Source organism: Cucurbita maxima, unplaced genomic scaffold (assembly GCF_002738345.1).
Source record: "Cucurbita maxima cultivar Rimu unplaced genomic scaffold, Cmax_1.0 Cma_Scf00004, whole genome shotgun sequence".
Classification (NCBI taxonomy): Eukaryota; Viridiplantae; Streptophyta; class Magnoliopsida; order Cucurbitales; family Cucurbitaceae; genus Cucurbita; species Cucurbita maxima.
Window position 1 is genome coordinate 3,619,990 of NW_019272020.1, and position 27,993 is coordinate 3,647,982.

Below are 27,993 nucleotides of genomic sequence, written 5' to 3' on the forward strand. Positions count from 1 at the left end.
CTAATTATTTTCAAAAAATATTTGGATGAGGCTTTATCATGACCTAAACATTACAATATTTATTTAATAATCAAAGAAATAATTACAAATTTACAACATTTATCCAAATTAATAAAATTTTAGATAACATTTTTTTTTATATAATTTAAACTCGAAATTATTACAGGAAATTTCTTTTAAAAAAGTAAGAGAAATAATTGCGAGGAAAATGCCCGCGTTTCTGGTGTAATGATCGGACAGTTCCCATGGTCGCAGGTTTTCGCGTATTCATTCCGTAGTTCTCAAATTCCAGTCCTTTGATTCAGTGGAGGGCAACAAAACGGAGGTATTCACTTGAAGGTTTCAGGTAATTTCGTTTCGTTTTCTTGATCATCATTTTTGGAAAAGGTAGTTTGGAGGCTCGATTTCAGCTGGACTTGGAACATAATTACATTATGCACTCTCTCGCGTTTTAGTTGAATCCATACTCGCTGATGTAGTATTGAAGATAAGTTTTTATTAATGCCATCGATTCGTTCCTTATATTGGATATCTATTTCAATCGGTTCTACTTGCCTGAATCGGTTAACTTGAGCTTCTGGTTTTATGGCAACATAGACATAATAACTAGCAATGGGTATTAACTAATATCATGCTATCTACCTTGATTTGTTTATTTACTAGTCATGATATCTCAGCTGCTGAGCTTACAAAATTTAGTTTGCAGCCTGCAGGACATGTTCAAAAACGTTGAAAGCAACATAAAAATATGAGTGCGAGATATAATATTGGTGTTTGTTCTTTACATTTACTACTCTTCACTGCTTTCACTAGTAAGTTTGTTTACTTCAGCTTATTTTGTCCCCTTTCAAATGTTGAACGCTGTATATACTTTTTTGTCTTATAGGATTTTTCTTTGTTTTAGGTGTTCTTTTACAGACTGTTGAAACGAATGCAATTGCAGTGCCAAGTTCCAGTTGCTATGTTTTTGACAATTCTAGTCACGTTATTGACTTTGTATCCTACATAGTATGATATATCAATATTATCAAATATACAGTTAATTGGGAGGTGGTGTAATTTACATTTGTAGAACAACCAAGTCTAGGTTGATCTTTCTGTAGCTTTCCTGATTGCCATCTTTCTTGAATTTACTCTATCCCGAATGGATCCTTCCAGAGACTTGTGATTAGTAATGCTTTCATTTTGGGATGCCTTTCCCATAAAGTTTCTTCAGTCTTTAAGTGGAATTTTCTTGATATGATTTTTTTTGTTTTGGTAGACCTGTGATTCTGGTAGCATCTTCATCTGCCATGTTGAACTTTCTGTTTCTGTTTGTGCAATCAGAACTGAACTTAACTTCTTCTTTACGTTTTATTTGATTATTCCTCGCATCTGGTGTTATTATGTTTTTAGCTTTACTTAACTCAATAACTAGAGTAGCTGGGTTGGAGAACCATTTGAATATGATGGGAAGGTGATATTCTTTTTTCAATTAAATAATGAAACTTGAGACATTTTATTATATTTTTAAATCCTATCTATAATTTAGGCAGTATTAAGTCAAGCATGTCTTGATATAGGATTCTGACTTGGTGGTTCGGTTTTGCAAAGATGTGGAAAGTAGATCACAACAGACGGTAATATATCTCTGCTAGATTACTTTATCATGAACTTTGATTACTTTGAGAAGATGTTCTATCATAGGAATATTACATGCAGCACCCTAATGCCTTATTTGATGAAGATAGGTTTATATATTCACGTCATTGCTTACTGCTGTTAGGGTTCCATCGATAAGTTGTTAAGGGTCTGAGTGTAGGAGCTCTTGAGAATGAATATGTTTCTTTATTCTGAAGGAGGTTGGTCTCTATGTCATTTTGGATTAACTATTCTCAAGGAACTGTCAAAATTGATTGAGAAAAATTGCGTTACTCCGTTCATTCTTTTATACTTGCTGTAGTTAAAAGAGTTCTATAATACTTTGTGCCCTTCATTACATGGTTGCAAGTTCTTGCTCTGAAAGGACTAATATAGTTTTATTTTGAAAAATAACTAAAGGTTATGATCTGGCATTCTATTTCTCCACACTATTTTTAAAGGAAAGCTCTGGCATGTAAAAAGTTAATTCTTGATATGTAGTTGTGAGTCCATGACTATTGTGAATCAAGGTTCAAAAATTATTTCATGCTGACTATTTTATTACCTCTTGAACATGTTCAAACTATGTTTTGTCTCTGGAAAGTTCATATTTTCTTTCTTTTTCTCTTCATTGTTTTCAACGGATTGGGCTGTCGTTCATAACTATTACATCTTCTCCTGATTAACCAGGGATATGTGGATTTTGGTCGATTTGACAAATTCAATTATTTTGTCTCTGGTTCAGGACATGCCAACTTTGTTCAAGTAAGCTTTGTTTCTAATGTAAATGGATGCTTATTTTAGTTTCTCTCTCTTGGATGTGAACGGAAGCTATCCTATGAAAATGCTCGCCATTTAACTCACAAGTAAGCTGAGTTTCGTGAAAATAAACAAATGCATTGTCTAACGAAAAACCTGCAAGAGGAAATGGGAAAGAAGGGAGAAATTGTTTTAGTAAATTATTGACAGATAGTTCTAACCTGCTTCTCGAAGACATGGTGTATAATGAAAGATGGGTACAAACTCCTCTTAGGTTCGTTGGAAATTTTTTTGACCAAATGTTTTTCTTGGGAGTGGGAGCAAGATGATATTAAAACTATAAGTTTGGTCTTTGAACTTTCATTGTTTTGTTTATTTAGTTCTAATACTTTAAAAAGATTCTAACATGCCCTTAAACTTGTAATTTTGTATCTAACGTTTGTATATTATTAACTCCGCTAATTTAACATTTATGTCATCGAACACTTGAAATTGCCTATTACTAGCTAATCCCATAATCCTTAAATAATATAGTTACTTTACCGCATACTTATGAAACTGACAGGATTATCATAGGGACTTAGTAAATACAAAATTGAAAGTTTAGAATTTTTTTTAAGTACAAAGATCAAGTAGTTCTAATCTTAAAAACTCGAAGACCTATTAGAAATATTTTAAAGTCTAGGAATTGGAACTAAATGGACACAACCTTGAAAGTTTAGGGGCAAACTTACATCTTTAACCATTTTCTTTTATCTCCCCTTGTTTATAGCCCCTTTTTAATCCCCCCCCNCCCCCCCAAAAAAAAAAAACTATTTTTTTATTATTATTATTATTTTTGTTGGCAATATAACTTGATGGATGTCATGGATCTAGACATCGTAATTATTTCAATTTCCATCTGGCCAGGGTTATTACTATGGTGACCTGACTTCTTGTGAGCAGAGTTATGACAAACTGGGGAGGACTGCACAGGTCGGTTATTATGTTGGAACTGTCTCTCAATCCTTCAAACTTTTGTAGATAAATTTATGGCTTCTCAAGGACTATCAAATTCTAATTTCAGGTAAATGTTATATGTGGAGGTTGTTTAAATGGACAATGTAAAGGTTAGTCAGCTTTTCATCCCCAAGTTTCCTTCATGGATATTAAGGGGAAGGATCCCTTGATTTTTCCCTCTCTCAGAAAGAAACTTATGCTTTATCGAACAATACACCTCGCATCTTCTCATTTGTGAAAGTTGGCTATTGCTTCAACCAACACTCCTAAAAATTCCTCATAAAATTAAGATCCATCCGCCATCTCTCTCTCTAGAAATATTCGAACATTTATTATTGCTTTCAGCTAGACTGTACAAACTGGGAAAGGAAGGTAAAGTAAAATGAAAGGTCATCTAGCCATGGCCAAAATCTAATGGCTGGAACTTAATCATCATCAACAATGAACCCTCTGTCTCTCTTACTTACCTAAGTTATTTTTATTATTTTATTCTATATACAGTATCCTGCACCATCTAATTTTTAGAACTTCTAGTTTTTTTAGCAGTGCTTTATCTGCCTTTCCTGAGAATTGTATGAACATGTTTGATCTTAATGCACTTGGAATATGTTGCAACTAATGATGATACACATTCATTCATCTGATTATAGGTGGTCTCGGATGCATCTGCAATATCACTTATGAGTCCAGTTGCAGGTCTTGAGCAGAACACCTTGATTTCTTTTAAATAGTTGATTTTTAAATTCTCTGAATCTAAACATGTTTGCAATCCTTGAATGATGATTTTGAGGTTTACATGATAAGTAGATTGAAGTAAATGGCTTATTTATTGAAATTTATGCAACTCTGTCAGAACATGGTAGATGGATAAAAACTTTTTTTTTTTTTTTTTTTTTTTTGAAGCATGGGTTCCAAATCTTCTTGAAAATCATGCATAGTTGTTTCTTTCAACTGCATATTTGTTGTTGGCTGGGCTAAACACTTCTACCCAAGAAAAGTGAACAGTATCGAACATTGAAGTAAAGAATCTGTCATCTGAAGTTCTAAATTAATTAGAGTCTAGTTTATGGCAATAGTAAGCACTCATTATTGAATCCCTTGCCAGCGATTAAATTAGCCTCATTGCTGTTATTGTATTATGTGGAAATGTGACGAATCAATGGCAGTGGCTTGAGGTATCCAAAGAGGTATCCAAATTTGTACCCATCGCTTTCCTGCCTTCTCCTTCTAATATTCTTCCTTTATTCTAACGACTCCACATCTAACTTGATTGGGTCCACTCTCATCCAGAAATTCATGTGACACCCTCATGCAGAAATATAAACAACTGCACTCACTCCTTTGGACGTGCATTTTTTTTTACTGTACTGCAGTTGCACCACCTCCCCTGCGATCCATTTTTTGGACTCAATTAACATGGATGTGGGCCTTATCAGCCTGGTAGAGAAATTTCTAAATAATGTCACGTCATGTTAGTGTTATAGTGATAATCAAATCTAAACCAGGCAGAAAGCCAGTCTTATTTTCGTTAATATTTGTAATAAATTGAATGATTGGAGATTTCTTATGGAAGAAAAAAGAAGCGAACGGTCAATGTCAACAGTTTACTCCAAAATTTAGAATGCTAATTAGGGATGCTTCTTAATGCGTGGGATTTGAGACATTATTTCTAGAAAAGGGAAGTTCTCTTGCGCAGAGAAAGTAACTCACTTATAATTGTTATCTACCTCAGAGTTATTGTCGACTTAGCCATCCCTTGTGTGATACAAGGCCCACGTGTTTTCAAAGGATTTACTGTTGGCTTTCACCCTAGATCCTGGGAAATTGTAAGAACCTTTTGTCGTTTCAAGATGGTATAGAAAAAAAAAACTTCGATTGGATTATTTACAAAGATATACTTTAATGCCCAGGTTTACAATGGTTTAACTCAATTAGGCTTTGAGAAGCCACACCGTGCATTCAGGTAAAAGCCCACTGTCCCATACCCCCCCCCCCCCCCCCCCCCCCCCCCCCCCCCCCCCCCCCCCCCCCCCCCCCCCCCCCCCCCCCCCCCCCCCCCCCCCCCCCCCCCCCCCCCCTCCATTATAGTCTTTCACTTCGATAGTGATAGAAGATCCATTCATCTCAGTTATTAAACCTCACATTTACATCTTCAGCTTCAGCACAGAGCAGACTGGTGTGGTTCTTCATATGACTGCCGTTGCATCGCTTTCCTCTTTGGTACAGAAACCAATCATTCAGGTATCGTGAGTTAGTTGAATAAAAATTTACAAATTGATATTCTTGGTAGCTGATGCAATCTGATTAAAACATTTGCAGGTTTTTCCAGAAAATGGACTTGAGGTGAAAGTGTCAGGTTCAGGGGCAACTGGGAGCTACCCTACAACTTTGTCACCCTCAATGTTGATGATTAACTGGAGATGTATGGATTTTTTTTGCCATGGATTTCTCAATAACTTATCAGTATTTATAACCCTCATATTGTCACAAACTAGTAATTATCTCAGGTGTTATTGCCAGAGATGTTCCATATGAAGTTAATGTCACGATCCCTGTGGCTGATTATGAACCTATTATTTTTTTTCTTACAAAGACGTGTGGTGAGAATCTATCTTTCTCAAGAAACTTATCACCCATACAATCTTTAAATTGAAGTTTTAGTTAGAACTGAATTTAGTGTAATCCAGGAAATACAACGTTGTCTATCATGATTGTTCTTTTCTTTAAGGCGTGAAAGTAACCTAAGTTTAGCTTTGTGTTTCATATTTTGCAGAAGCAAGGCAGGACGTACAAGGAGATTCTATGAAAGGATGGGCCACATTTGGAATACTCTCTTGCATGTATGTCAAGTTTTTCTTCTTAATCTTTTTGGTAACCCCGAGTATTCAGTATCATCTGTCTGTGAAGTACCTTGATATTTAGGTGTTAAAACAGTTTGGATGCTGTGAAGTCTACACACACACACACACACACACATATATATATATATATATTGCATAGTAACTGGGCCCCCGGTCTCCCTCTGCATGCTTTGGGTGGCTTAGAAAATATTACTATCATCTAGATGATGGTGATTTGTGGTGTTTTCATTGAAGTGGCCTTCTCAGCTGCAATATCTTTCTCTATTGATCGACGACTTAAGATTAACTTCTCAATAACCTGGTTAAAATAATTATTTTGGTTTTGATGCCTGAAAAAATTGTGATGAGCAGATTCATAGTCGTAGCATCACTATTTTGCTGTGGAGGATTTGTTTATAAGGCACGAATGCAAGGCCAGGTAAGCTATTGTTTGACGCCATTGTGGTCAGATTTCTTTTCTATGAAATGTACTGTTATTGTTCGATATTTACGTCGAGTCAATTGCATCTGCATGTAGCGTGGAATTGATGCATTGCCGGGCATGGCACTACTATCCGCCTGCTTGGAAACTGTAAGTTTACAGCCCCTTTTGATGTTAAGTAACCAGATTTCTTTCTTTTTAATGCAATCAAGGAAACCAAAAAGTTTCATTGAGCATCATGTACTGTTCGTTGGTAGCAATTCTTATTCATTATTATCGACACAGTTTCTTTTTTTCTCATTCTTGACGATAGTTGATTTATCATAGTTCACGTAACCTCCAATAATTTTTGGAATGATACTGGCCTGTACTTGCAGTACCTTTCCAAGGCTCGTATTTTCTTGTCAGATTTAACATTAACTTGTTTTGGCATGTTTGAATTTGTATCCATGAAATTAGGCGAGTGGTGCAGGACAAAGCTACCCGAGAGCTGACGGCATCAACAGTGGGTTCGTCAGTGAAGCCTCCTGGGATCGTCCACCATCCTCTTCATCTTCTCGACGGACATGGACACCGACTGAGAAAAATTATGGTTCAATATGAAAGTCTTTCCATTTCAGATTTTAGCTCTTGGACAATTCATGAGAAAATTTTGGCTGCATGCCATTGTATCAAGGAAGATGGCCAAAAGGGATCTAGGTAAAGCTTAGTTTTTGAAGCTATTAACGTGTCAGACATTTCTATCCAAATCATAAGGCGGGCGTTATATGTGTTCTTAGAAACGTTACTTCATACCCATCTGGCTTGGAGCTTTAAGATTTAGAGCATTCATTTTACCATATAGATTGCAAGAAGTTGTCTATATCACTTTCTCTAAAATTAATAATAAACTATGTCTGAACAGAACTTTTAATCCGATAGAACCATTTGACAAATATGATTCGTGCTCTAGATGATTAGACATATCATTTCACTTCAGTTTAGGATACTCTGGGAATGAAAAACTAAGGTCAAAAGAAGTGGTTGTCCTAACTGCTACCCACACCCTTTTTTGTCTCATATTATTATCTGGTTGGTTATGTTGACCTAATTGTCTGCATCCATTCATAATTAAGGATAGAATATGCTTTCTCAAAGCTCGGTTAGATGACAAGATTAAAGAGAACAAATAAGGACTTTGGTTCACTTTAATTTTTTTAAAATGTTTACAGAACGATAATTAGTATACGATTCATAATTTTACAGGTGCAGGGGGTTTGGAAGGAATCCATGCCTTGCTGGCCTTCACCATTTTGAACTTTCAACCTTTACTTTTACTTTCTAGAAACTATGAAGCAAACAAAGAGAGGACTGAAAGTCCCCCAGAAAGGGTCTCCCAAATATTAATTATGAGACGAAGAAAATAAGTGCAAAAGGGAAACAAAAGGGTCAAAAGAAGAACAATCTTTAACCTCACCTGCTCTGTTGACAAACTCCCCCACTGATTATTTAACTCAAAGATTCCCAGCTTTTTTATTCGACCCTGCAGCTAAGTTTGACAGTAAATTTCATGGACATATTCATTGTTACGAGCTTTGCAATGATTTTATGCTCTAAGCTGATAAGCTAGGTGAAATTTGATCTTGTGTTCTTTCTTAGTTGTGAACTTTTAAGTTGGCAAGAAATTAGTATGAATTGTATTGAGGAGGAAGTGAATCGAGAATGGAGTTCTAACAACTCAAGCTCACTCCTACCAGATATTATTCACTTTAATCCATTACATATCGTTGTCAACCTCACGGTTTTTAAAATTCATCTACTAGGATAAGGTTTCTATACCCTTAAAAGGAATGTCTCGTTCACCTCTCAACTAATGTAGGATCTCACAATCCACCTCTCTTGGGAGCCTAGTCTCCTCGCTGACACACCGCCCAAAGTATGGCTCTAATACCATTGGTAACAGCCTCAACCCACCGCTAGCAGATATTGTCCATTTTGGCCTATTACGTATCGCCGTCAACCTCCTGATTCTTAAAACGCGTTTACAAGAGAGAAATTTTCATACTCTTATAAGGAATGTTTCGTTCCACTCTCGAACAAACGTGGGAACTCACAATAGGTTTATGGTTTGATTAACAAAAAAAAAATTAAAACTAATGGATTATAATATTGTCTCGACAATGACAACTCCCAATTTAGGAAATTCTCTGAAGAAAATATAAAGAAACTAATACTTGGCATGCTGATAAAGCACAAGACTTTTACAGAGCCCGGAGAGAAACTTAAAAACTACAACAACTCTGCAAGTTAGCTACCAAATCCATGATTTTGCGCGTCCCCTCTTTTCAACAGATATGACCATTCCACAAAGTCTCCTCTATAAATAGCCACTGCCCATTTCAACTCCTTTCACAGCAACATTTCAGGTTTGAGTTTTGGTCTTACAAAGGTTTCAATATGGCCAAGCCTATGAGTTTTGTCGTTGTTTTTTCCCTTCTTGCCTTGGCTCCTCTCTGTTTCTCTAGCAGAAATGGCGGCTTTGGGTCTCTGTACCCGCAATATTATGACCACTCCTGCCCCAATGCTAAGGAAATAGTGAAATCCATTGTGGCAAAGGCTTTTGCTAGAGAAGCTCGTATTGCTGCTTCTATCCTTAGACTTCACTTTCATGACTGTTTTGTTCAGGTTATTTTACTAGTCTTCTCTCTCCTTTTTGACTTAGGTTTTGTGAGATACTACGGATAGAGAAAGAAACGAAACATTTCTTATAAACTTGTAGAAACTTCTCCCTAGTTGACGTGTTTTAAACATCGTGAGGTTGATTGTGTACGTAACGAGCCAAAACAAACTATTTGCTAGCTGTGGGCTTGGACCGTTACAAAATGGTATCATAGTTGGACACCAGGCGGTGTGCCAACAAGGACGCCAGGTTTACAAGTGTGGTGAATTGTGAGATGCCATGTCAGTTGTAGAGGAAAATGAAACATTTTTTTTAATAGGATGTGAAAACCTTTCGTGGGTTGTCAAGAATATGGATTCGTAATTAAATTTGCCACTAACTTTTTAGCTCGGATCCTTCTAAACTAAACTTTTGAGAAAAGTGGCCGTTTAACTAAATTGAATGACTTCTTTTCAGGGGTGTGATGCATCTTTACTACTGGACAGCAGTGGGAGCATTAGAAGCGAGAAGAATTCAAACCCAAATAGGAACTCGGCTAGAGGGTTTGAGGTGATTGATGAGATCAAATCTGCATTGGAGAAAGAGTGCCCACAAACTGTTTCTTGTGCTGATATCTTGGCTTTGGCTGCAAGAGATTCCACTGTCATTGTATGCTCTGTCTCTGCAAATCTTTATGTTCTTCAATGGTCAAATCATTTTGATATGTATATTGAACTTTATTGACAGACGGGTGGACCCTTTTGGGAGGTTCCATTGGGAAGGAAAGACTCGAGAACTGCGAGCTTGAGTGGCTCCAACAACAACATTCCAGCTCCAAACAACACTTTCCAAACCATTCTCAACAGATTCCAAAACCAGGGCCTTGACATCGTTGATCTTGTCGCCTTATCTGGTAAATTGACCATTGAATTCTTGTTCGATAGATTGTAAATCAAATAAAACTTTCAAAACTTTCTATTTTTAAGTTCATATTCATCCTGTTTTACACAGGAGGTCACACCATCGGGAATTCAAGGTGCACCAGCTTCCGGCAGAGGCTATACAACCAGAACGGCAATGGACAGCCCGACAAAACCCTTCCGCAGCCGTACGCGGCTGAGCTTCGGAACCGCTGCCCGAGATCCGGCGGCGACAATAACCTCTTTTTCCTCGACTTCGTCAGCCCGACCAAATTCGACAACAGCTACTTCAAGAACATTGTTGGTTTCAAAGGGCTTCTCAACTCCGACCAAGTTCTCCTCACCGGAAACGACGCGTCGGCTGCTTTGGTAAAGAAATATGCCGACAACAGCGAGGTGTTCTTCGAGCAGTTCGCCAAATCCATGATCAAAATGGGCAATATTTCCCCATTGACGGGCTCAAATGGAGAGATCAGAAAGACTTGCAGGAAGATAAACAATTAAATTTTGTTGGGATTCGTAGTTTTCCAGAATGAAATAAGTTATTCCAATGCGCATCAGACTGATGAAGGGTGAATATTTCTGGGTTTCGTTATTTGAAGCTTCGTGTCTGATTTGATATGGTTTTTTTTTTTCCCTTTAATTTCTACGATGTTTTGATTTCGAAGCTGTTTGTGTTTGTCGACTTCCATTGGTCCCTATGTATGTTCTTATATTTATAAATATTATAATCAGAAGAAAAAAAAAAGATATAAATTATGTTAAGATTTTATGTTCATAAGGATGGTTTGAATCAAAATTCAAAATTAATGAATTAGGTTAGAGAAGAAAAGGAAAAAAAAAATCTAATTTGAAGTTGTGAAATGTGATGGACCCGTTGATTCCGAAGCCCAACTAAAAAGCCCACCGGCGAATTTACTGCATGCTTGCTTGAATCTCAACGGTAGGGTTTATGCCTCTTCCCGGAATCTGAACGACGGCAGGCGATATACATTCCACCTCCAAACTCATTAACCATGGACGCACAGAGCTCTCATTGTCTCACTGTACCTTCTGAATGAACATTCACGATTTACCGAATAATTCAAAGATGAGAAATCTGCGAATTTTTTCCCATCAGTTCTCAAGAATTCGGAGAACCTTCGTTCAATACCCTTGCTCTGATTCTCCGTCCATTCGATATTTAAATTTTCTTGGATCCGGGAGTTTTACGTCGTTGAATCATCGGAATTATACAACTGCTTCACCGGAATCAAGACCAGCCCATTCGGAGAGAGTTTCGGGCATTGTGGATGAGATCTCCGGTCTCACGCTACTCGATGTTGCGGACCTCACGGAGGTGCTTCGAGGCAAATTGGATGTAAAGGATATGCCGGTAATGGCGGTGATGATGCCTGGGATGGGATTTGGTGGCTTGCAAGGTGTTGGTAAGGGCAGTCCTGGAGTGAAAGGCGGTGAGGAGAAAAAGACGGAGAAGACAGCGTTCGATGTGAAGCTTGAAGCTTTTGATGCTGCGTCGAAGATCAAGGTGATTAAGGAAGTGCGAACGTTTACGAATTTGGGGTTGAAGGAGGCTAAAGATTTGGTGGAGAAAGCGCCTGTGCTCCTGAAGAAGGGAGTGACAAAGGAGGAAGCTGATACGATTATTGCCAAGATGAAGGAGGTTGGCGCCAAAGTTTCAGCGGAGTGAGGTACTCCTGTCTCCTTCCTTCTTTCATTTTACTTTCACGTTCGCTTTGGCTTGTAGTACATTTTAAGCATAAACTCTCATCATTTAAAGACAATATCGTAATAAAAGGCTCCATAGCAATGAAAATGGATTCCTTACTTATAAACTTATGATCAACTTCTTAATTAGTCGACGTGGAATTCCTCTCCCAACAATCTTCAGCATGTCATGGTATAGACCACATTATCTATCTTAGTTTTTGTGCATTTATCAAGACGTTATCCTCAGTTTCTCCAAATAATTGGGTACGTTTTGGGATTGGCCTCATGGAGACCAATCTTGATGATCTTTAATCTACGTTCCTATCTATGATCCTTAGCAGAAGAATTTGATCCCTACTCCGGAGCTCCTAAACTTGTCCGGAGTGTTATAAGTATGATGATGATTTCTATAGAATGTAGTACATTTGCCTAACTTGAGGGAGGGTCCTTGATTGAGTTGGATTTCGAGACACACAAGTGTGTAGTCAAGGAAGAGATCATCCAGTTCTATAAACTAGCCTGGAGCTGCCAAGTGGCCTGAGTATCTGCTCTGTTTTCTCTCTTTCTGGAGAAATTCTAGGACTTTGAGTTGAGATAAGAAAGGGTGTACAGTTTGGATTGGAGAAGATTTATCCTGTTATGTAAGTGCGAGATTCCACGTCAGTTGGAGAGAAGAACAAAACTGGATGTGGAAACATTTCTCTAGTAGACGTGTTTTAAAATCGTGAGGCTGTCGACGATACGTAACGAACTAAAGCATACAATATCTGCTAGCGGATGACTTGAGCCGTTACAAATGATTCAGAGCTAAACACCGGGTGGTGTGTTAGCGGCCCCTAAGAGGAGTGGATTGTGAGATTTCACATCGGTTAGAAAGGAGAACAAAGCATTCTATGTTAGAGTGTGGAAACATCTCTCCAATAGACACGCTTTAAATCGTAAGGGTGGTGACGATATGTAACGAGATAAAGTGGATAGCGGTGGACTAAAGTGACCCAAACACAGTAAGTGTAGCATAACTTGGAGCTACCCAATGACCTAATTGCGTGGGCTTTTAGGAAGCACAAAGAAAAATAAACTTAGAGTTCGATAATTTTTAACAGATGACGAACCTTTGAATGCTACACGTTGTTGACATCTTATTTGATTCATTTCATCTTTTTATTGAAGCTTTATGACTTATGCATATCTAGTACAATAGGGTGTTCAAATTTTCCGAGCAAAATCATTACTAGTTGAGATAAATAAGCTCATACAAATTCTCATGTATCCATCCATCTTCTAGTTACCTCATGTTTGGACTATCAAAATTGACTGGGAGATCGTAGAAATATTCTTATTCCTGTAAACGTTAGTAAAGTCAATAAAAACCTTATTTAACATTGTTGAAACATGGAGCAATGTTATGATCAATTTTTTTTTTTACTTCAAAGTTTCATATATGTCACGAGGGCTTTTAGACCAGGACAGTTCAATGGCAGAAAGTTGACTCTTAGAGAGAGCTCTCAAATACCTAACGCTAATTAGTCATATTTATCAATATCACTGAAACATGTTAGCACAACACACATTTTAGCTGCAGTGGTCTATTCTATATGTTATTATGCATGCTTTGTTTCTTATGATTATGGCTTTGGCTACTTATTCTGCGAACATCGGTTATTTATTCATCATCATTGCTGCTATAACGCGTGCAAGTCAAATCATTGTATCTGTACTTGGGATTACTTATTTGTAATTCCATTCAGTTCTTTTACCAACAGGATGCGGCAGAAAATGAAAAGCTTTTATTGCAATTTTCAAGTCAGAGCAGCAATTGAAGATATAGCGTTGTGTCTTGAAGTTCATTTGGATGGATGAGGGCATGGGTTTAAAAAGAGTATTCTTTATCAAAACTTTCCATATTCTTGCCTCGACCTGAAATTGTATTGATGGATTGATGTTTCTTAGTACTTGGCTTTTGTATTCGTAGGTTCCAAATAACTTAGAACACCACCCATGGAAGAACAGTCTTGTGAATCACGAGCTTCATTTTCCACTTTTAATGCAATTCTGTTTGTTCATTTTCTTGTTTTGTTGGTTAGGTTCTTAAATAGATTCAAATTGCTTTCATTTAATGGTTCTCATGCCACCACAATGATATGACATAAAAGAGTAATTGAAACCTGTCCTCGACCAACTCATGAGTAGCATCCTAGGTTAGCACAATGTAGCGTCAAAAGCAGGTAAATCAGGTTAGAATAGACCATATAACGACTCAACTTTTCATAAACATACATTCGTAAATTCATTAAAAATGGTAAAAATTACATTTTTGATTTTAATTATTGATAAGATATGGAGGCTCTACGGAAGAATCAATATTTTGTATCCTTATTTTTCTAAACTTTTTAGCTTTTTCCAAATTTAACTTTTAATCTTTTACGTCGGTCTCTGACGTGAATTACCTATCGATAAGCGCCGTCTAAACTTCCCGCCGAGAGGCCGCCGAAATTTTATGCTTCGAGTCATCTGACTCAGGTTATGTCCTTGTCGATGAACTAAAGAAGCAAGACTAAGTCTTGGGTCAATAATCAAAGTCGCAGCCGGATATGTGGCAGTGGGAGAATGCCACCGCCGGCGCCGTTGCCGGATTTGCCACTGTCGCCTCCGTGCATCCTCTAGATGTCGTCCGCACCCGGTTTCAAGGTAGCTTACTTATATGACCGCTCAAAGTTAGCTTGCCTGTGTCAACAAACGATCTGGAGTTTCAATTTTTATTTCCTTTAACTTTCGTTTTTGCTACAATTGTCTCCGAAATGGCAGTTTATGATGGCAGATCGAATCTCCCGACTTACAAGAACACGGTTAACGCAATCCTCACCATTGCTCGGATGGAGGTTGGTAAATTCTGTGTTTGCAACTTTTAATTCTGATTATTTGCTGGCTTTTCTAATGCTTTTTCCCTCGAATTTTTGGTCTGGGGAATATTAATTTGGTTGTCCACTTGAATAAATGGAAATAATAGTGCAAGTGCCATGAAATTTGTTTGCATCAGGTTTAAGAAGAAGTTTTGTTAAAATGATGCTCGCCACTTACTCTTTCTGGTTGAAATCTTCCTGGGATAGACCCAATTATTCTGCCATTTGACATAGATTTACATCCTAAATCCAAAACACATACCGCAGATCGATTTCCAAGCATTACTTTGGAGACGTATAAATAGCACGATTGTATTCAGCTTCCTCTTTTTAATTTTCTATGAAGTGCTTTTAAGAACGAATAGTTTTTTTTGGGGGCGGACGGGGTTTGATTCATTATCCACAGGCCAAAGAAGTGAAGATTGCAAATTAATGCTATGGAGAATTAGAGATTCAATCTCATTTGTTGGCCTGAATTACTGCATTAAAATGAAGTAATATTTTCCCTTTTCAAAGAACTAAGGAATTGTACTTCCTGCCAACATACATCTGATGAATAATTCTCTTGTCCTTGTGACTTTGCCAACTGGTGAAACAAAGTGGTTGTCATGAGGCAATTTAGTACCACAAGCTGATTTTTTTAGCTCCCTAACGTAATGTTCTTATGATGTGTTGCTTGCCACTGGAAAATTGAGCATTGCTTATACTTCAAATATCAGCAGCTGGTTCTGTGTGATTTTGTATTCTTCTCAACACTTCTTACACTTGACCTTCCAAATTAATCTCTGCTTCAATATTCCAAACTTTCTTGCTACTTAAACGCTTGCTATGGACTTGTTTTGCATGAAATTTCTATATCACATTGTACGTTTGGTTTTTGTTCTTCATCCCAAATAGATTGTGATGCTTCCTTTATTTCAGGGCTTGAGAGGGCTATATGCGGGCTTCTATCCTGCAGTTCTCGGATCAACTGTTTCTTGGGGTTTATATTTCTTCTTGTAAGTGGATGCGTAATGTTTCCTTTTAAACTATGAAGCATAAAGACATATATACTCAGACAACACGTAGTGCGCGTCCTGACATTAATCACTTGAACATTGACTCAGGCTTCTATATGAGTTCTTCTGTTTTTCTCTTTTAGATGTCTGCAGTATAAAATGTTTGGTCATGTGAGTGCCACGAAATAATAGGGAAAATTATTGAAATTTGAAGAAGGATAAAAAAAAAACCTATATGGCTTGAAACTTAGCTATCTAGTTTCCTTTTGAAATTTGATTTGTTGCAACACTACCAATCGATTTATCATTGAAATCCAAAAATTACTCCTATAAAGCACCTTTAATTGCATCTTCCATTAGTTGAGATAATATCATGAGCAAAGGGATGGATCCCTTTTAAGAACTTACTGAAAATCCCAACATTTGACTGACTTGATAATTTTTGCTTTGTTGGCCGAACATTTCATCTGGTCTTTGGAACTGTATTAATTGTTTTCCCCCATTGTACTGTAGCTATGGCAGAGCCAAACAAAGATATTCTGACTATGGAAAGAAGAACTTGACTCCTAGTCTTCATCTTGCTTCTGCAGCAGAGGCTGGAGCTTTGGTGAGTTTAGTTATTTTCTTCTTTTTTTTCTTTTTGGTTGGCCCATTGCCATTTTTTTTTATCAAGCATATGAAGTCCTGCAGCACGTCCTTGGATTTTTTATGCTTGTGAACGTCAAACAATTCCCATACTGCACTCTTTGACTAACTAGAACAATATTTCTCTCACCTTATTATTTTAGATTTTTTAGTTTTTATTATTTTCACAACTGTGATTCTACTGCCTCGTCAGGTTTGTTTTTGCACAAATCCAGTTTGGCTTGTGAAAACAAGAATGCAGCTTCAGAATCCTCTTCATCAAGCTCAACCTTATTCTGGGCTATATGGTCTGTCCCCTATCTTGCATTCAATTAAAAATAATATGCTCGTTGGGATATACCTTAGTTATAAGATCTTATGATTTGTAATTAAGTTAAACTTCATTATTTCATTCTTTTCCCTCTCTCTCACACCACCGTGTTATGATAAGGTTTAATGGTTTATAATGATAATGATGGGATGATATTTACTTTGAAATTGTAGCATAGTTGTTTTGTCATATCTTGTTTACCTTGATTTTTAGACTTGTCAAGGAGGGAGAGTACTCCATCCCACTCATAACACATGATTTTACTACAAAATTCTCTAATTAGTTTTGATCAGAGAAAGAAACATCACAAAAATCCTCAAGTAGAGTACTCCATCTAGGAACCTTGAAGAATACATTTGTTGATTTCCTATGTGTCTTTCAAACATCTACGAAAACCCCATCAATTTATCCGCGCAAAATTTTCCTAAAGCTGGTCACAGCAAGTAATGTTCAAAATTCTAACCTTTTCACTTGAAGCTTTAACCTATGACTAATTGGAACAAAGTCCATTGATTCTTGAAGGGGCATAATAATGGAAGTTAAAAGTAATACAGATCAGCCTTTTAACTAGTTTCCAAAAACGTATAGTGATTGAAATGATCTGATCATCAGCGCAACTTTTTCAGTCAATGCACTAGGAGAAAGGTTGTGGAGTGTGGGTAGGTATCTCTTGTTAGGGACGCACCGTTGGTCCATTTTTAATCTAGAATAGTTATAGGCATGAAGCTAAGTCTTATAGTGCCTCTCTTCGTTCTGTTCTTACATCAGCAACAACAGTAGTTCCCCCTCCTATTGATGTTTCATTGCTTTGCTCTATTGCTTCACTTTTATTTGATTCTGTGCACACCCGTCGTGTTTAATTGCAGATGCCTTCAGAACCATTTTGAGGGAGGAAGGTTTTGCTGCTCTTTATAAAGGGATTGTTCCTGGCCTCATGCTGGTAAGCAATTAGGTTTTAGCTTAATTTTCACAGTTTAATTTTTTTGCTTCTGCACAATCTGAATCGTATATATCAGTTAGTTTTTGCAACCCATTGGTATTGTGGGGATATCTCATCTACCCTTTTTTGTAATTTGGCTCAGTTGATAACATTTTCTATAAAATGTTTGTTGAGGATTCATTATTGAGTGGGAGAGAGCTTTTTACGTTTGACATTAAAAGACATTCTGTTTACATAATTTCATGGAATGAATTCATAGATGTGTTTGGTTGCTACAGCAGGTTTCTCATGGTGCCATTCAATTTACAGTTTACGAAGAACTCCGTAAAGTTATTGCCAACTCGAGGTATAAAGGGACCAGAGTGGATGCTCAAAGTTCTGGGGAATTACTGGTACAAGTTTTTGGCTTAAGTTTACTTGACATCATTATAGCGTGTTCTGGGAGAAGAAGAAATATTTATTTGATCTAGTGTATAGTGCATAACATTTTCGGACGTTTATTCGAGATATATTTTAACCGAGACTATTCACCTTTGCATAGGGATATTTTGTGAAGTGATTATAAATTATTAGCAACATTCACATGACAATATAAAACCGTTACTCCATTATGTCCTCACCACATGAAATGGAAACTCTTACACTGTGCATTGTTTCTCTCACGCAGAATTCGGTTGATTATGCTGTCCTTGGAGGATCTTCTAAAATTGCTGCCATGCTTCTGACATATCCATTTCAAGTAAATATAAATTTGTCTTGATGGTGTGAACTATGGCTTGGTTTTTAATTTCATAGTCATTTATCTTAGCTTATTCTTGAGTGACTTGGTTTTCAGGTTATTCGAGCTCGATTGCAGGTATGCCAATAGATATAATCTTTCTAGTTCCATTTTCTAATTTTTTAATTTTTTAGAATTACATGGATTTTCTGTTTGCTTGCAGCAAAGACCAGGCAATGATGGTACACCTAGATACATGGATAGTTTCCACGTTCTTAAGGAAACTGCACGGTAACAATTAACCTGTCCCCGATAACGTTACACCACCAGAAGAATAATTGTGCTCCTATTCTTTGAATTTTTCTAATGGAACCACTGTGAAGTGAAGTTGGAGTTTCGTTCAGTTCTAACTCCATAAACTACAGCATAGTGATAAAACTTTTCTCTTTGACATGTGTTATATACCTTGCAGGTTTGAGGGGATTCGTGGATTTTACAGGGGAATTACACCAAACCTTCTAAAGAATGTCCCTGCGGCTTCAATCACATTTGTTGTGTATGAAAACGTCTTAAAACTGCTCAAACTGATGACACAAAAGGAATGAAACTCGCGGATATATTGCTGTTTCTTCATTGCAAAAAGGTGGATTTTTACTTCAAAAACTTCCCTTTTCTTTTGCCGTTTTTTCTATTTACCAACGGTTCATTATTCAACCAATCACTTTCCTCTTTGTTTGTGGTAATGAAAATCTCTCTGCTTTTGAAATTACAGCAGGTAAAACACACAGCATTTCTCAACTAAATCATTATCGAGGAGACGGTTTAAGGATGAAAGAATTTCCTTCAAGACTTGCTGAGCTCTCTTCTGTCGGGAGAAATGATCGCCGTCCAATAGAACAACTTCAAGGTCAGATATGAGGCTCTTGAATACATCTCATTGCACATATTTTTCCCTTCCTGCTGATTCTTATCCGATATCTTTATCACCTATTGAAAATTTTGTTGGGAACTCTAGTTTTCTTCTTCTTATTATTTTTTTAATTCCTGCCCTGGTGCCAAAAGATCCCAATTCATATTCTCCGAATGAAATGAACAAGCTTCATTTTTAAGCAATTTTAGACACATTGAGTTCATATTGTGACACCCTTTGTACTTTGTTGGAAAATGAATAATTTCAGAACACTTCAGCATTAGCTGCTCCTTACTTTCCTCTCCAACTCGTGAAAAAAATGGTGTAGGAATTGGTGCTTGATGGAGATTCAGAACCACCCCCAAAGAAAGAACATCGTTAGTATTAGCTCAAATCTTTCCCATTTCCTCTTTCTTTATATTGGCCCCCGTTCTCAATCACTTGATCGAAAGATTAAAGTTCTTTCCATAAAAAGGAATCCAATAAATGTCTATTACACAAAAAGGATTGGTCCTTGGAGTTTCAAATGCATGTGAACATTGGATTCTACATTGATATGTTAATGATAGAGTCACTTTGCTAACTAAAAAGTGAGACGAAAAGGACTGGGTGGTCCAATGTCTTTTTTGGGTGAGATTTAGAAATTCTTACAGCATCAGTTGTCCATGTTAGTACTATAATTATGTTAATTTTATTATAAAACCGACGTTTGTGTGACGGGAAGAGGCGGGGGGCTGACATTTCCGGCGCCCCCTGATCAGCCCAGTGGGCTCGGTTCACGTGCCATTTCCAAGGTGGGTCAGCATTCAATCTACAAATGGTAAACTGCAGACCCATTGTGGCCCGACCCATGTGCCTCTGGTCCATCATTCCACTTACCCTCTTCTTCTTCTTCAGCAGTCCCCTCCCCACTAACTTCATCTATTCAAACAGTTCCATTTTTTTCTCATAACTCACAACACCAAACTCTTCCTCTTCTCGACCTCTGTCCTTGTCTCTTCTCCTCGTTTTGTTCCATTCATTTCACGCTTTACTTTCAAAACCTAAAGTTTCCCAACACTCGAACCGTAATCAATGGCTGCGCTGAAGAATTTCCAAGAACTCCACTTCCATTTTCTTTGCAAGTTCGGATTTTTATGTTCCGATGATTCATACCAATCACATTTATTCTTACATACTCGTTGCTTCTCTTTCAGATTTATTCTTACATAAGCTTTCAAGATACATATATGAAAAAAAATAGCAATTATTTGAAGAGTGCAGTCCATTAAAGTGAAGAAAAAAAATGAGAGACAGTAGCATGAGATTGGTTGTATTTATTTATGTGTAAGCAAATGTTGTCCATTCACATGTAAATGCTACATTATGGTGTCTCTGATCCAAACTACATTGTTATATCTGATTACTATATAAAATAATTAACCACTGAATTAGATAAAGCACTCTCCATCTTTGTCCCTAAATCAAAATCTCATTCACTTTCAAGTTCAATTGATTAGCACTGCATGATAATTGGATTGCCTGTTAGGCAGATCTTTTGAGCGGTTAACGAATCCTTAAAATATGTTTCTTTTGCAATTTTAAAAATTTAATAATCCAAGAGGGAATATTATAATGAACAATAATTCCAGCCCAGCCCGAACAGAAAAAGGAAGTGAAGGGGATCCAATTAGGTGGACTGGGCGACGCGGCAAAGGAGAACGCGCGCCATGGGCAAGGCCGAGGGCAAGGAGAGCGCGCGCCAAGGGCAAGGCCATGGCAACACTCGAAATCAACAGCACCGCGCGGCGCGCCTCTTAAAAAAGGTGCATATTGGATTGGATTCGATTCAGAACTCAGAACCCTTTTCTTTTCTTTTTTAATTTCATTGATTTGCTATCATGATGTGCTTCTTAATCATTCTTTTAAGATATGGTATTCTTATTTCTTTAATAATATGGTCTGAGCTTAGGCTTAGAGTAATTAATACAATAATAATCTCCAATTATATCTCAGATTGCACTCCAGCATCCCATGAGTGCTTGCCAATTAGTGCCAAACCATTACTTACAACTGTTTCTCTACATTTTTCTTATTTCTTTATAGGTCATTCATACATTAAAGCCAAGCTCGAATCTCGAGAACTGTGAAGCTAGGCTAAGGTTAAACCGATAACTCAAACCTTGAACTGACCTACAGATCATAAAGAATAATTCAAGATCTCTCCCGTTAACACCACAACCTTTCAGGCTAACATGCCAAAAAGAATACCTCGAAATATTTCAATTCTACGTCAATTTATTTGTGACTTTTTAAATGAAAAAAAAAAATGAAAGATCTTATATTAAACACGAATTTAAAATGTTTGTAATTTAAGAGGTTTGTAAATTTATTTGGTAGACTTTATAAATTAAATAATTTCTTTATGATTTCTTTTTTTTTTTTTTTTTTTTAATTCTAGTCGTAAATAGCAAAGGAACAATATACCTTTTAAAAAATGGCCGATATCTGCGGGGACAAGTGGCGGACCATTGCCCTCCAATTAGGCGGCGTGGGACCATAAAGCGGCGGTGTATTACGGTTCCCATCTCCTTATTCCGCCATTGAAGGACAGTTAAAAGAAACACACACAACAAAAATAAAATTAATGAACAAACTTAAAGGAAATTGAATAACGCTGCCTCCTAGTTCTTTTTGCCAACTCCTCCACCGCCGCGACACATGGGTCACTTAGATCCGTCAGGACCCATCATAATTTAATCCCAAATTAAGCTCCCATCAAGAACAACTTCGCCCCATCTTGTTAATTCTTAATGGGTCCAAGACAGTTCAGTACCAGACAGAAAGATTCGAGAATGGAAGGCATGGGGGACTGGACAAGCAGCAAGATCGCTTAACATTGGAGAAAAACTCCATTGGAGAAATAATTGAAGTTCATGAAAGATCAAAAATTGAAACAATTTTGATTCATAAAACTGGGGAGGAACCAAAGAGGATGTTGGTTTTCCTTTGGATTTCACATGAGCCATTAAAACCCAGGAAAAGCTTGGGGGTCACATGGTGTTTGGTAGAGGTGGGACATGCTCTACACAGATACCCAGACAACAGTGGCATATGGAGACATCACGGCATGTCGTTTATCTTTCCGTTTCCTTACGAAAATGGGCCACAAACAATGCTCTTCATATCATTCTTCGGTCAAAATCCCTGCTCTGTTCTACTTCTAATGAACTTAAATGTAAGAACTTTAATAAAATATTAAGATATTTGTTCATCACAGAAATTCTGTTAAAAAAACATTCCTAAGGACATATTAACTTAATGACGTAATGAAAGACGTTCATTTATTGCTGTTTATTTTCATACTCCCAGTTTTGGGAGGTCATTATAGTTACGGCATCTTTCACTAATTCACTTTTTGTGTAGTGTAGTTCCCATCTACGGTGGTTAGTGAACTGTGGTGGCTTTCGACACTTGTGACTGTCGGTGGGTGGAGGCTGTATATAAAGCCACGCATATGGGTTCCATTAATTCGCAGTCATCGGAGGCTCGGATCTGAATGCCGTGTTCTAACTGGGAATGAGCTATGTGGTAGCTAATGCTTGGAACAGACAAGAAATAAAAGCCTCTCTTGTTCTTGGTGGGTTTTAGATCTCTCTGCATTTCAACTTTCCCTTCATCCCCAAGAAAGTTTTGGGTCTTTTTTTTTGCTCAGAATGGCAACCAACTCGGTTTCCAAGCTCTCAATGTTGGTTTTGGGGCTGTTTTGGCTTCTGGGTGTTCAGCTTGTTCAATGTAGTGTGACATATGATAGAAAGGCCATCTTGATTAATGGGCAGAGGAGAGTCCTCTTCTCTGGCTCCATACATTACCCAAGAAGCACTCCTGAGGTACCCATTTCTCTTCCCTTTTTGCTTTATGGTGGGAATGTTTCTGATTTTTGGAGAACTGAAATGTTTGTAGATGTGGGAAGGTCTGATTCAGAAAGCCAAAGAAGGTGGTCTTGATGTTGTTGAAACCTATGTGTTCTGGAATGTCCATGAGCCTTCCCCTGGCAATGTACTGTTAACTTCTCCATCTAAACTTCATATTTTAGTTTCATTTTGAACTTCTCTTCAAGAATTTTTTGTTTTTCCTTCTCATTTTGCTCGTCCTCTATGCTTTCAGTACAATTTTGAAGGGAGATATGATCTGGTGAGGTTCATAAAAACCATTCAGAAAGCTGGACTCTACGCAAACCTACGCATTGGACCTTATGTCTGTGCAGAGTGGAACTTCGGGTACCTCCTCCTTATCATCTCCATATCTCTTTTTCTCTCTCCACAGTTAAAACTAATGGTTTCTTTGCTTCTCATCTTCCTTCTTTTTAACTTCAAACGTTCCCTTCAGAGGCTTTCCTGTTTGGCTGAAGTATGTCCCAGGCATTAGCTTCAGAACAGATAATGAACCTTTCAAGGTATGTTCATGCATGCCTTTCTAATCTCTCTATGCTTTAGCTAAAGTAGTTTTGATATCCATGGGGCTGTTTTGTTTGGTTTTCTCTTGCTATTTCAGAGAGCAATGCAGGGATTTACAGAAAAAATTGTGGGGATGATGAAAAGTGAAAACTTGTTTGAGTCCCAAGGTGGCCCCATCATTCTCTCTCAGGTACTAATGTCTAAGATTATCATTAGGACACAAAACGTTGTAGAAATGCAGCTCTAATTCGAGAGAATAATTGATCTTGTAGATTGAGAATGAATATGGAGTACAGAGCAAGCTATTTGGGGCTTCTGGGAAAAATTATATGACATGGGCGGCAAAGATGGCTGTAGGACTGGGAACTGGAGTCCCATGGTTGATGTGCAAGGAAGAGGATGCCCCAGATCCAGTGGTTAGCCCTTCTCTTATCTATTGTGGAGTGGTTAGCCCTTCTCTTAACAAAAGCTTATCTGAGAAACCCTGGTTTTGTCTGTCACAGATTAATACATGCAATGGCTTTTACTGCGATGCATTCTCTCCTAATAGACCCTACAAGCCTTCAATGTGGACCGAGGCTTGGAGTGGCTGGTGTGTAACAGCCCTCCTCTCATCTCATTTTAGTCATCCACCTTTTGATCGTCTGAAAGCTTCTCATTTCTCTGATTTGCCTTGACAATCCTGTAGGTTTAATGAGTTTGGGGGTCCAATTCACCATCGACCGGTTCAGGATTTGGCGTTCGCTGTTGCTCGGTTCGTTCAGAAAGGAGGGTCGTTTATTAACTATTACATGGTTGGTTTTCTGTGACACAAGCAGTACTTTGTTCTGAACTGTTATCTTATAAGATTCTCATCCCTTCCTGTGACAGTACCATGGTGGGACGAACTTTGGACGTACAGCCGGAGGACCTTTCATCACTACCAGCTATGACTACGATGCTCCGATAGATGAATATGGTGAGAATTGAGAAACTATAAGGAACAAGCTCATGACTGAAGAAAGCCAATGTGTTTTTTTCACATGTTAGACCCTGTGGATTAACATAGCTGTTTAAAGAAAGTTAGGAAATATACAAAAAACGCTACGATTAAGTTCCAATGTCGTTGATGGCTGAAAATATTTACATTGATTTCTTGGTTATAAAACTATGATAGGCTTGATCAGGCAACCAAAGTATGGTCATTTGAAGGAGCTTCATAGGGCGGTGAAGATGTGCGAGAAAGCTTTAGTTTCAGCAGATCCAATTGTGACTTCATTAGGGAGCTCTCAACAGGTACTTTTACTCAACAGTCCATAATTCTGATCTCTCACCATTTAAGCTTAACCAAAGTTACTGAGGCTCGACCTTCAATATCTCCAGGCTTATGTCTACACATCAGAATCACGAGGCTGTGCAGCCTTTCTTTCAAATTACGACACAAATTCAGCTGCAAGAGTGATGTTCAATAACATGCACTATAATTTACCTCCATGGTCCATCAGTGTTCTTCCTGATTGCAGAAATGTAGTTTTCAATACGGCCAAGGTTTGGAAACATTTCCTTGCATTTTAGTTTAGACTTCAGTAGGCTCTGGTTTCGCGGCTCACCTTGATTTTGTTTTTGACCTGTTTTCCAGGTCGGAGTTCAAACATCACAACTGGAAATGCTACCAACAAGTTCTCCAATGCTCTTATGGGAAAGCTACAACGAAGACGTTTCTTCCGAGGATGATAGCATGACAATGACTGCTTCTGGTTTACTGGAGCAGCTAAATGTTACCAAAGACACTAGTGACTACCTATGGTATATTACTAGGTGAGACCACTTCTTCCTTCAGCTCTTGCTTGCTTACAACTGAATTCTTTAGATGAAAGTCATTACATGTTTAAAACAGGAATTGCATATTGAACAGGCCATAATATTCTCTTTTTGTCCCTTCAGTGTAGATATTGGCTCAACAGAATCCTGCCTGCACGGTGGAGAACTCCCCACACTGATTGTGCAGTCAAGTGGGCATGCCGTGCATGTCTTTATCAATGGGAGGCTTTCAGGTACAGTACTATCTCATTCTTCTTGGATGCCTCTTACCATCATGAAAGCAAGACGTTTTAATAAATATGGGTTGGTTATCAGGTTCTGCCTTCGGGTCTAGAGAAAATCGAAGATTCACTTACACTGGAAAAGTCAATTTTTGGGCTGGACGAAACACGATTGCACTCCTGAGTGTCACTGTGGGACTGCCAGTGAGTTTATTCCTTTGTTTTTCTCATAGTTGTCCATTTCAATAAAGGGGTCTCACCTTTTGCTTGTTTTACTAAACCATAAAAGCATGATGCTCTTCATCACTCCCCCAAGATGAAGCTTGAACAACTTATACAACTCGATAAATTTTTAAAAGTCAATCACAAATTCGAAAAGCAGTTTTGAAAACATAATTGAAAACTGCTTTCTAGTATGTTTTTTGGGTTTTCCCCTATTTGTTGGTAATGATACATTTTGAATTGTTGTTGTTGAAGAATGTTGGGGGACACTTTGAGAAGTGGAACACGGGAATCTTAGGTCCAGTTGCTCTTCATGGACTTGATCAAGGAAAATGGGACTTGTCCTGGTCGAAATGGACTTACAAGGTTTGATCACTTAACTCCCAGCTTCTCGAGTGTTATGATTTCATCTCCGAAAAACTTTTCCCTCACTCTTAACTCCAAAATAGGTCGGGCTGAAAGGAGAAGCCTTGAATCTCGTATCTCCAAATGGTATATCTTCAGTCGAATGGATTGAAGGATCATTGGCTGCACAAGCACCGCAACCACTGACTTGGCACAAGGTACCTGTTGACCCCAAATTCATCTCGATTTTACTATCAAAGATGAGATGACCCATAAAAGTATGAACCTTACCTTTCACTTGCAGAGTAACTTCGATGCACCTGAAGGAGCTGAGCCATTGGCTTTAGACATGCGGGGAATGGGAAAGGGTCAGATATGGATTAATGGACTGAGTATTGGAAGATACTGGACTGCATACGCTGCTGGCAACTGTGATAAATGCAATTATGCTGGAACATTTAGACCTCCAAAGTGTCAGCAAGGCTGTGGCCAGCCGACACAAAGATGGTAACTTCTTCACATTAGGGAAACTCATCAATACTGAAGAATGAGTTTCTCTTACATAGTCCAACTATATTTCATTTTCAGGTACCATGTGCCTCGTGCTTGGTTGAAGCCCAAAGACAATCTGTTAGTAGTCTTTGAGGAACTCGGAGGGAATCCCACAGGCATAAGCTTGGTGAAGAGATCAGTGACTAGTGTCTGTGCCGACGTCTCTGAATTCCATCCAACTCTTAAGAACTGGCACATCGAAACCTACGGAAAGTCAGAGGATTTACATAAACCCAAAGTTCATCTTAGGTGTTCTACAGGTTATTCCATAACTTCCATCAAATTTGCAAGCTTTGGAACTCCATTAGGAACCTGCGGGAGCTACCAGCAAGGAACTTGCCACGCTCCTATGTCATATGATATTCTAGAGAAGGTACCAAAAAACAAAGATCCATTTTTGTTTTTCTTCTTCTTCTTTCACTGTATTTACTTATCCCCACTCATATTGTCATCCCTTTTCTACAGAGGTGTGTAGGGAAGCAAAGATGTGCTGTTACCATATCCAATACTAACTTTGGGCAAGATCCATGTCCAAATGTTTTGAAGCGATTATCGGTGGAAGTTGTGTGTGCTCCAATGACTACAGCAGCAGAACCCAACTGGAAGGGTTGATCGGATCGGTTGAAAAGGGGAGATTTAGCTTATCATGAAGGGTGGCATGGTTCAATTACCAGTAAAAAGACTGAGCAAAAGGATGATAGGGTTACAGCAGCAGTACTTTTCCAATTTGTATCTGATGATTTGGTTTTCATATTGAGTGAGTTTTTCGTTAAGGGTGTGTGTGGTGCCAAAGGCAGTAGGGGTTCTTAGAGGTATAGGTCGTAGAGTATGTAAATCCCAGGGTTCTGCAATCTAGGCCCTGAGGTGAATCTCAATTCCTATTCCTGGCATTTTAACTGGAAATGGGTTCTGGGAAAGATACGTAATTTATTTCAGTTTGTTATATTGGGGAAAAATGAAACCCCATTCAGGATATTGTAATGACCTGGTGTGACAAGTGCCTCCTGTAATACAAGGCCAGTTTGAAGGAAAAAGAAAAATCTTGACATTCTGCTTTCTAAATGCCCC

General features: G+C 38.0%; 6 protein-coding genes across 8 annotated transcripts; all 6 read left to right on the top strand.

Moving 5' to 3' along the window:
• Positions 1 to 189: 189 nt before the first annotated feature.
• Positions 190 to 7,578, top strand: LOC111478460. Its single transcript, XM_023122733.1, has 18 exons — positions 190 to 346; positions 707 to 812; positions 905 to 996; positions 1,418 to 1,456; positions 1,563 to 1,619; positions 2,311 to 2,385; positions 3,289 to 3,354; positions 3,446 to 3,488; positions 4,029 to 4,074; positions 5,111 to 5,204; positions 5,289 to 5,341; positions 5,535 to 5,619; positions 5,698 to 5,800; positions 5,886 to 5,978; positions 6,152 to 6,218; positions 6,591 to 6,657; positions 6,757 to 6,810; positions 7,120 to 7,578. The coding sequence occupies exons 2-18, from the start codon at positions 749 to 751 to the stop codon at positions 7,261 to 7,263; spliced, it is 1,242 nt and encodes a 413-aa protein (XP_022978501.1). The 5' UTR covers positions 190 to 346; positions 707 to 748; the 3' UTR covers positions 7,264 to 7,578.
• A 1,356-nt stretch (positions 7,579 to 8,934) lies between these two features.
• Positions 8,935 to 10,955, top strand: LOC111478477 (peroxidase 72-like). The gene is made up of 4 exons (XM_023122754.1): positions 8,935 to 9,324; positions 9,776 to 9,967; positions 10,046 to 10,211; positions 10,310 to 10,955. The coding sequence occupies exons 1-4, from the start codon at positions 9,097 to 9,099 to the stop codon at positions 10,720 to 10,722; spliced, it is 999 nt and encodes a 332-aa protein (XP_022978522.1). The 5' UTR covers positions 8,935 to 9,096; the 3' UTR covers positions 10,723 to 10,955.
• A 126-nt stretch (positions 10,956 to 11,081) lies between these two features.
• On the top strand, positions 11,082 to 13,994 carry LOC111478830 (50S ribosomal protein L7/L12-like). Its single transcript, XM_023123320.1, has 2 exons — positions 11,082 to 11,909; positions 13,692 to 13,994. Exon 1 carries the CDS (start codon positions 11,276 to 11,278, stop codon positions 11,906 to 11,908), a length of 633 nt encoding a protein of 210 aa, XP_022979088.1. The 5' UTR covers positions 11,082 to 11,275; the 3' UTR covers position 11,909; positions 13,692 to 13,994.
• A 326-nt stretch (positions 13,995 to 14,320) lies between these two features.
• LOC111478771 (folate transporter 1, chloroplastic-like) lies at positions 14,321 to 19,580 on the top strand. 3 transcript variants are annotated; one of them, XM_023123219.1, is made up of 12 exons: positions 14,321 to 14,616; positions 14,734 to 14,807; positions 15,750 to 15,826; positions 16,340 to 16,433; positions 16,665 to 16,758; positions 17,648 to 17,721; positions 18,000 to 18,113; positions 18,389 to 18,460; positions 18,557 to 18,577; positions 18,663 to 18,730; positions 18,912 to 19,082; positions 19,215 to 19,580. In XM_023123219.1, exons 1-11 carry the CDS (start codon positions 14,520 to 14,522, stop codon positions 19,042 to 19,044), a joined length of 918 nt encoding a protein of 305 aa, XP_022978987.1. In that variant the 5' UTR covers positions 14,321 to 14,519; the 3' UTR covers positions 19,045 to 19,082; positions 19,215 to 19,580. The 3 variants fall into 3 exon arrangements, with proteins under 3 accessions (XP_022978987.1, XP_022978986.1, XP_022978988.1); XM_023123218.1 differs by having other exon boundaries at positions 14,322 to 14,616; positions 19,212 to 19,580; XM_023123220.1 differs by having other exon boundaries at positions 14,325 to 14,616; positions 18,003 to 18,113; positions 19,212 to 19,580.
• A 2,506-nt stretch (positions 19,581 to 22,086) lies between these two features.
• LOC111477863 lies at positions 22,087 to 22,950 on the top strand. Its single transcript, XM_023121801.1, has 2 exons — positions 22,087 to 22,566; positions 22,760 to 22,950. Exons 1-2 carry the CDS (start codon positions 22,324 to 22,326, stop codon positions 22,925 to 22,927), a joined length of 411 nt encoding a protein of 136 aa, XP_022977569.1. The 5' UTR covers positions 22,087 to 22,323; the 3' UTR covers positions 22,928 to 22,950.
• LOC111477861 (beta-galactosidase 3-like) lies at positions 22,869 to 27,987 on the top strand. Its single transcript, XM_023121799.1, has 19 exons — positions 22,869 to 23,218; positions 23,292 to 23,387; positions 23,496 to 23,608; positions 23,718 to 23,784; positions 23,883 to 23,975; positions 24,058 to 24,201; positions 24,289 to 24,377; positions 24,474 to 24,579; positions 24,656 to 24,743; positions 24,942 to 25,060; positions 25,148 to 25,312; positions 25,404 to 25,582; positions 25,709 to 25,818; positions 25,901 to 26,010; positions 26,284 to 26,394; positions 26,478 to 26,591; positions 26,678 to 26,880; positions 26,962 to 27,298; positions 27,391 to 27,987. Exons 1-19 carry the CDS (start codon positions 23,045 to 23,047, stop codon positions 27,535 to 27,537), a joined length of 2,565 nt encoding a protein of 854 aa, XP_022977567.1. The 5' UTR covers positions 22,869 to 23,044; the 3' UTR covers positions 27,538 to 27,987.
• The last annotated feature ends 6 nt before the right edge of the window (positions 27,988 to 27,993 follow it).

Coding starts and splice junctions, on each gene's coding strand:
- LOC111478830 (XM_023123320.1), top strand. CDS start 11,276: ATGAACATTCACGATTTACCGAATAATTCAAAGATGAGAAATCTGCGA.
- LOC111477861 (XM_023121799.1), top strand. CDS start 23,045: ATGGCAACCAACTCGGTTTCCAAGCTCTCAATGTTGGTTTTGGGGCTG. Junction 24,202..24,288: donor AGGATGCCCCAGATCCAGTG/GTTAGCCCTTCT, acceptor TGTCTGTCACAG/ATTAATACATGCAATGGCTT. Junction 26,395..26,477: donor GGTCGAAATGGACTTACAAG/GTTTGATCACTT, acceptor ACTCCAAAATAG/GTCGGGCTGAAAGGAGAAGC.
- LOC111478771 (XM_023123219.1), top strand. CDS start 14,520: ATGTGGCAGTGGGAGAATGCCACCGCCGGCGCCGTTGCCGGATTTGCC. Junction 15,827..16,339: donor TGGGGTTTATATTTCTTCTT/GTAAGTGGATGC, acceptor ATTGTACTGTAG/CTATGGCAGAGCCAAACAAA. Junction 18,578..18,662: donor TTATTCGAGCTCGATTGCAG/GTATGCCAATAG, acceptor GTTTGCTTGCAG/CAAAGACCAGGCAATGATGG.
- LOC111478477 (XM_023122754.1), top strand. CDS start 9,097: ATGGCCAAGCCTATGAGTTTTGTCGTTGTTTTTTCCCTTCTTGCCTTG. Junction 9,968..10,045: donor CAAGAGATTCCACTGTCATT/GTATGCTCTGTC, acceptor CTTTATTGACAG/ACGGGTGGACCCTTTTGGGA. Junction 10,212..10,309: donor TGATCTTGTCGCCTTATCTG/GTAAATTGACCA, acceptor TGTTTTACACAG/GAGGTCACACCATCGGGAAT.
- LOC111477863 (XM_023121801.1), top strand. CDS start 22,324: ATGTTGGTTTTCCTTTGGATTTCACATGAGCCATTAAAACCCAGGAAA. Junction 22,567..22,759: donor TACTTCTAATGAACTTAAAT/GTAAGAACTTTA, acceptor TGTGTAGTGTAG/TTCCCATCTACGGTGGTTAG.
- LOC111478460 (XM_023122733.1), top strand. CDS start 749: ATGAGTGCGAGATATAATATTGGTGTTTGTTCTTTACATTTACTACTC. Junction 1,457..1,562: donor CATTTGAATATGATGGGAAG/GTGATATTCTTT, acceptor GTCTTGATATAG/GATTCTGACTTGGTGGTTCG. Junction 5,620..5,697: donor TACAGAAACCAATCATTCAG/GTATCGTGAGTT, acceptor AAACATTTGCAG/GTTTTTCCAGAAAATGGACT.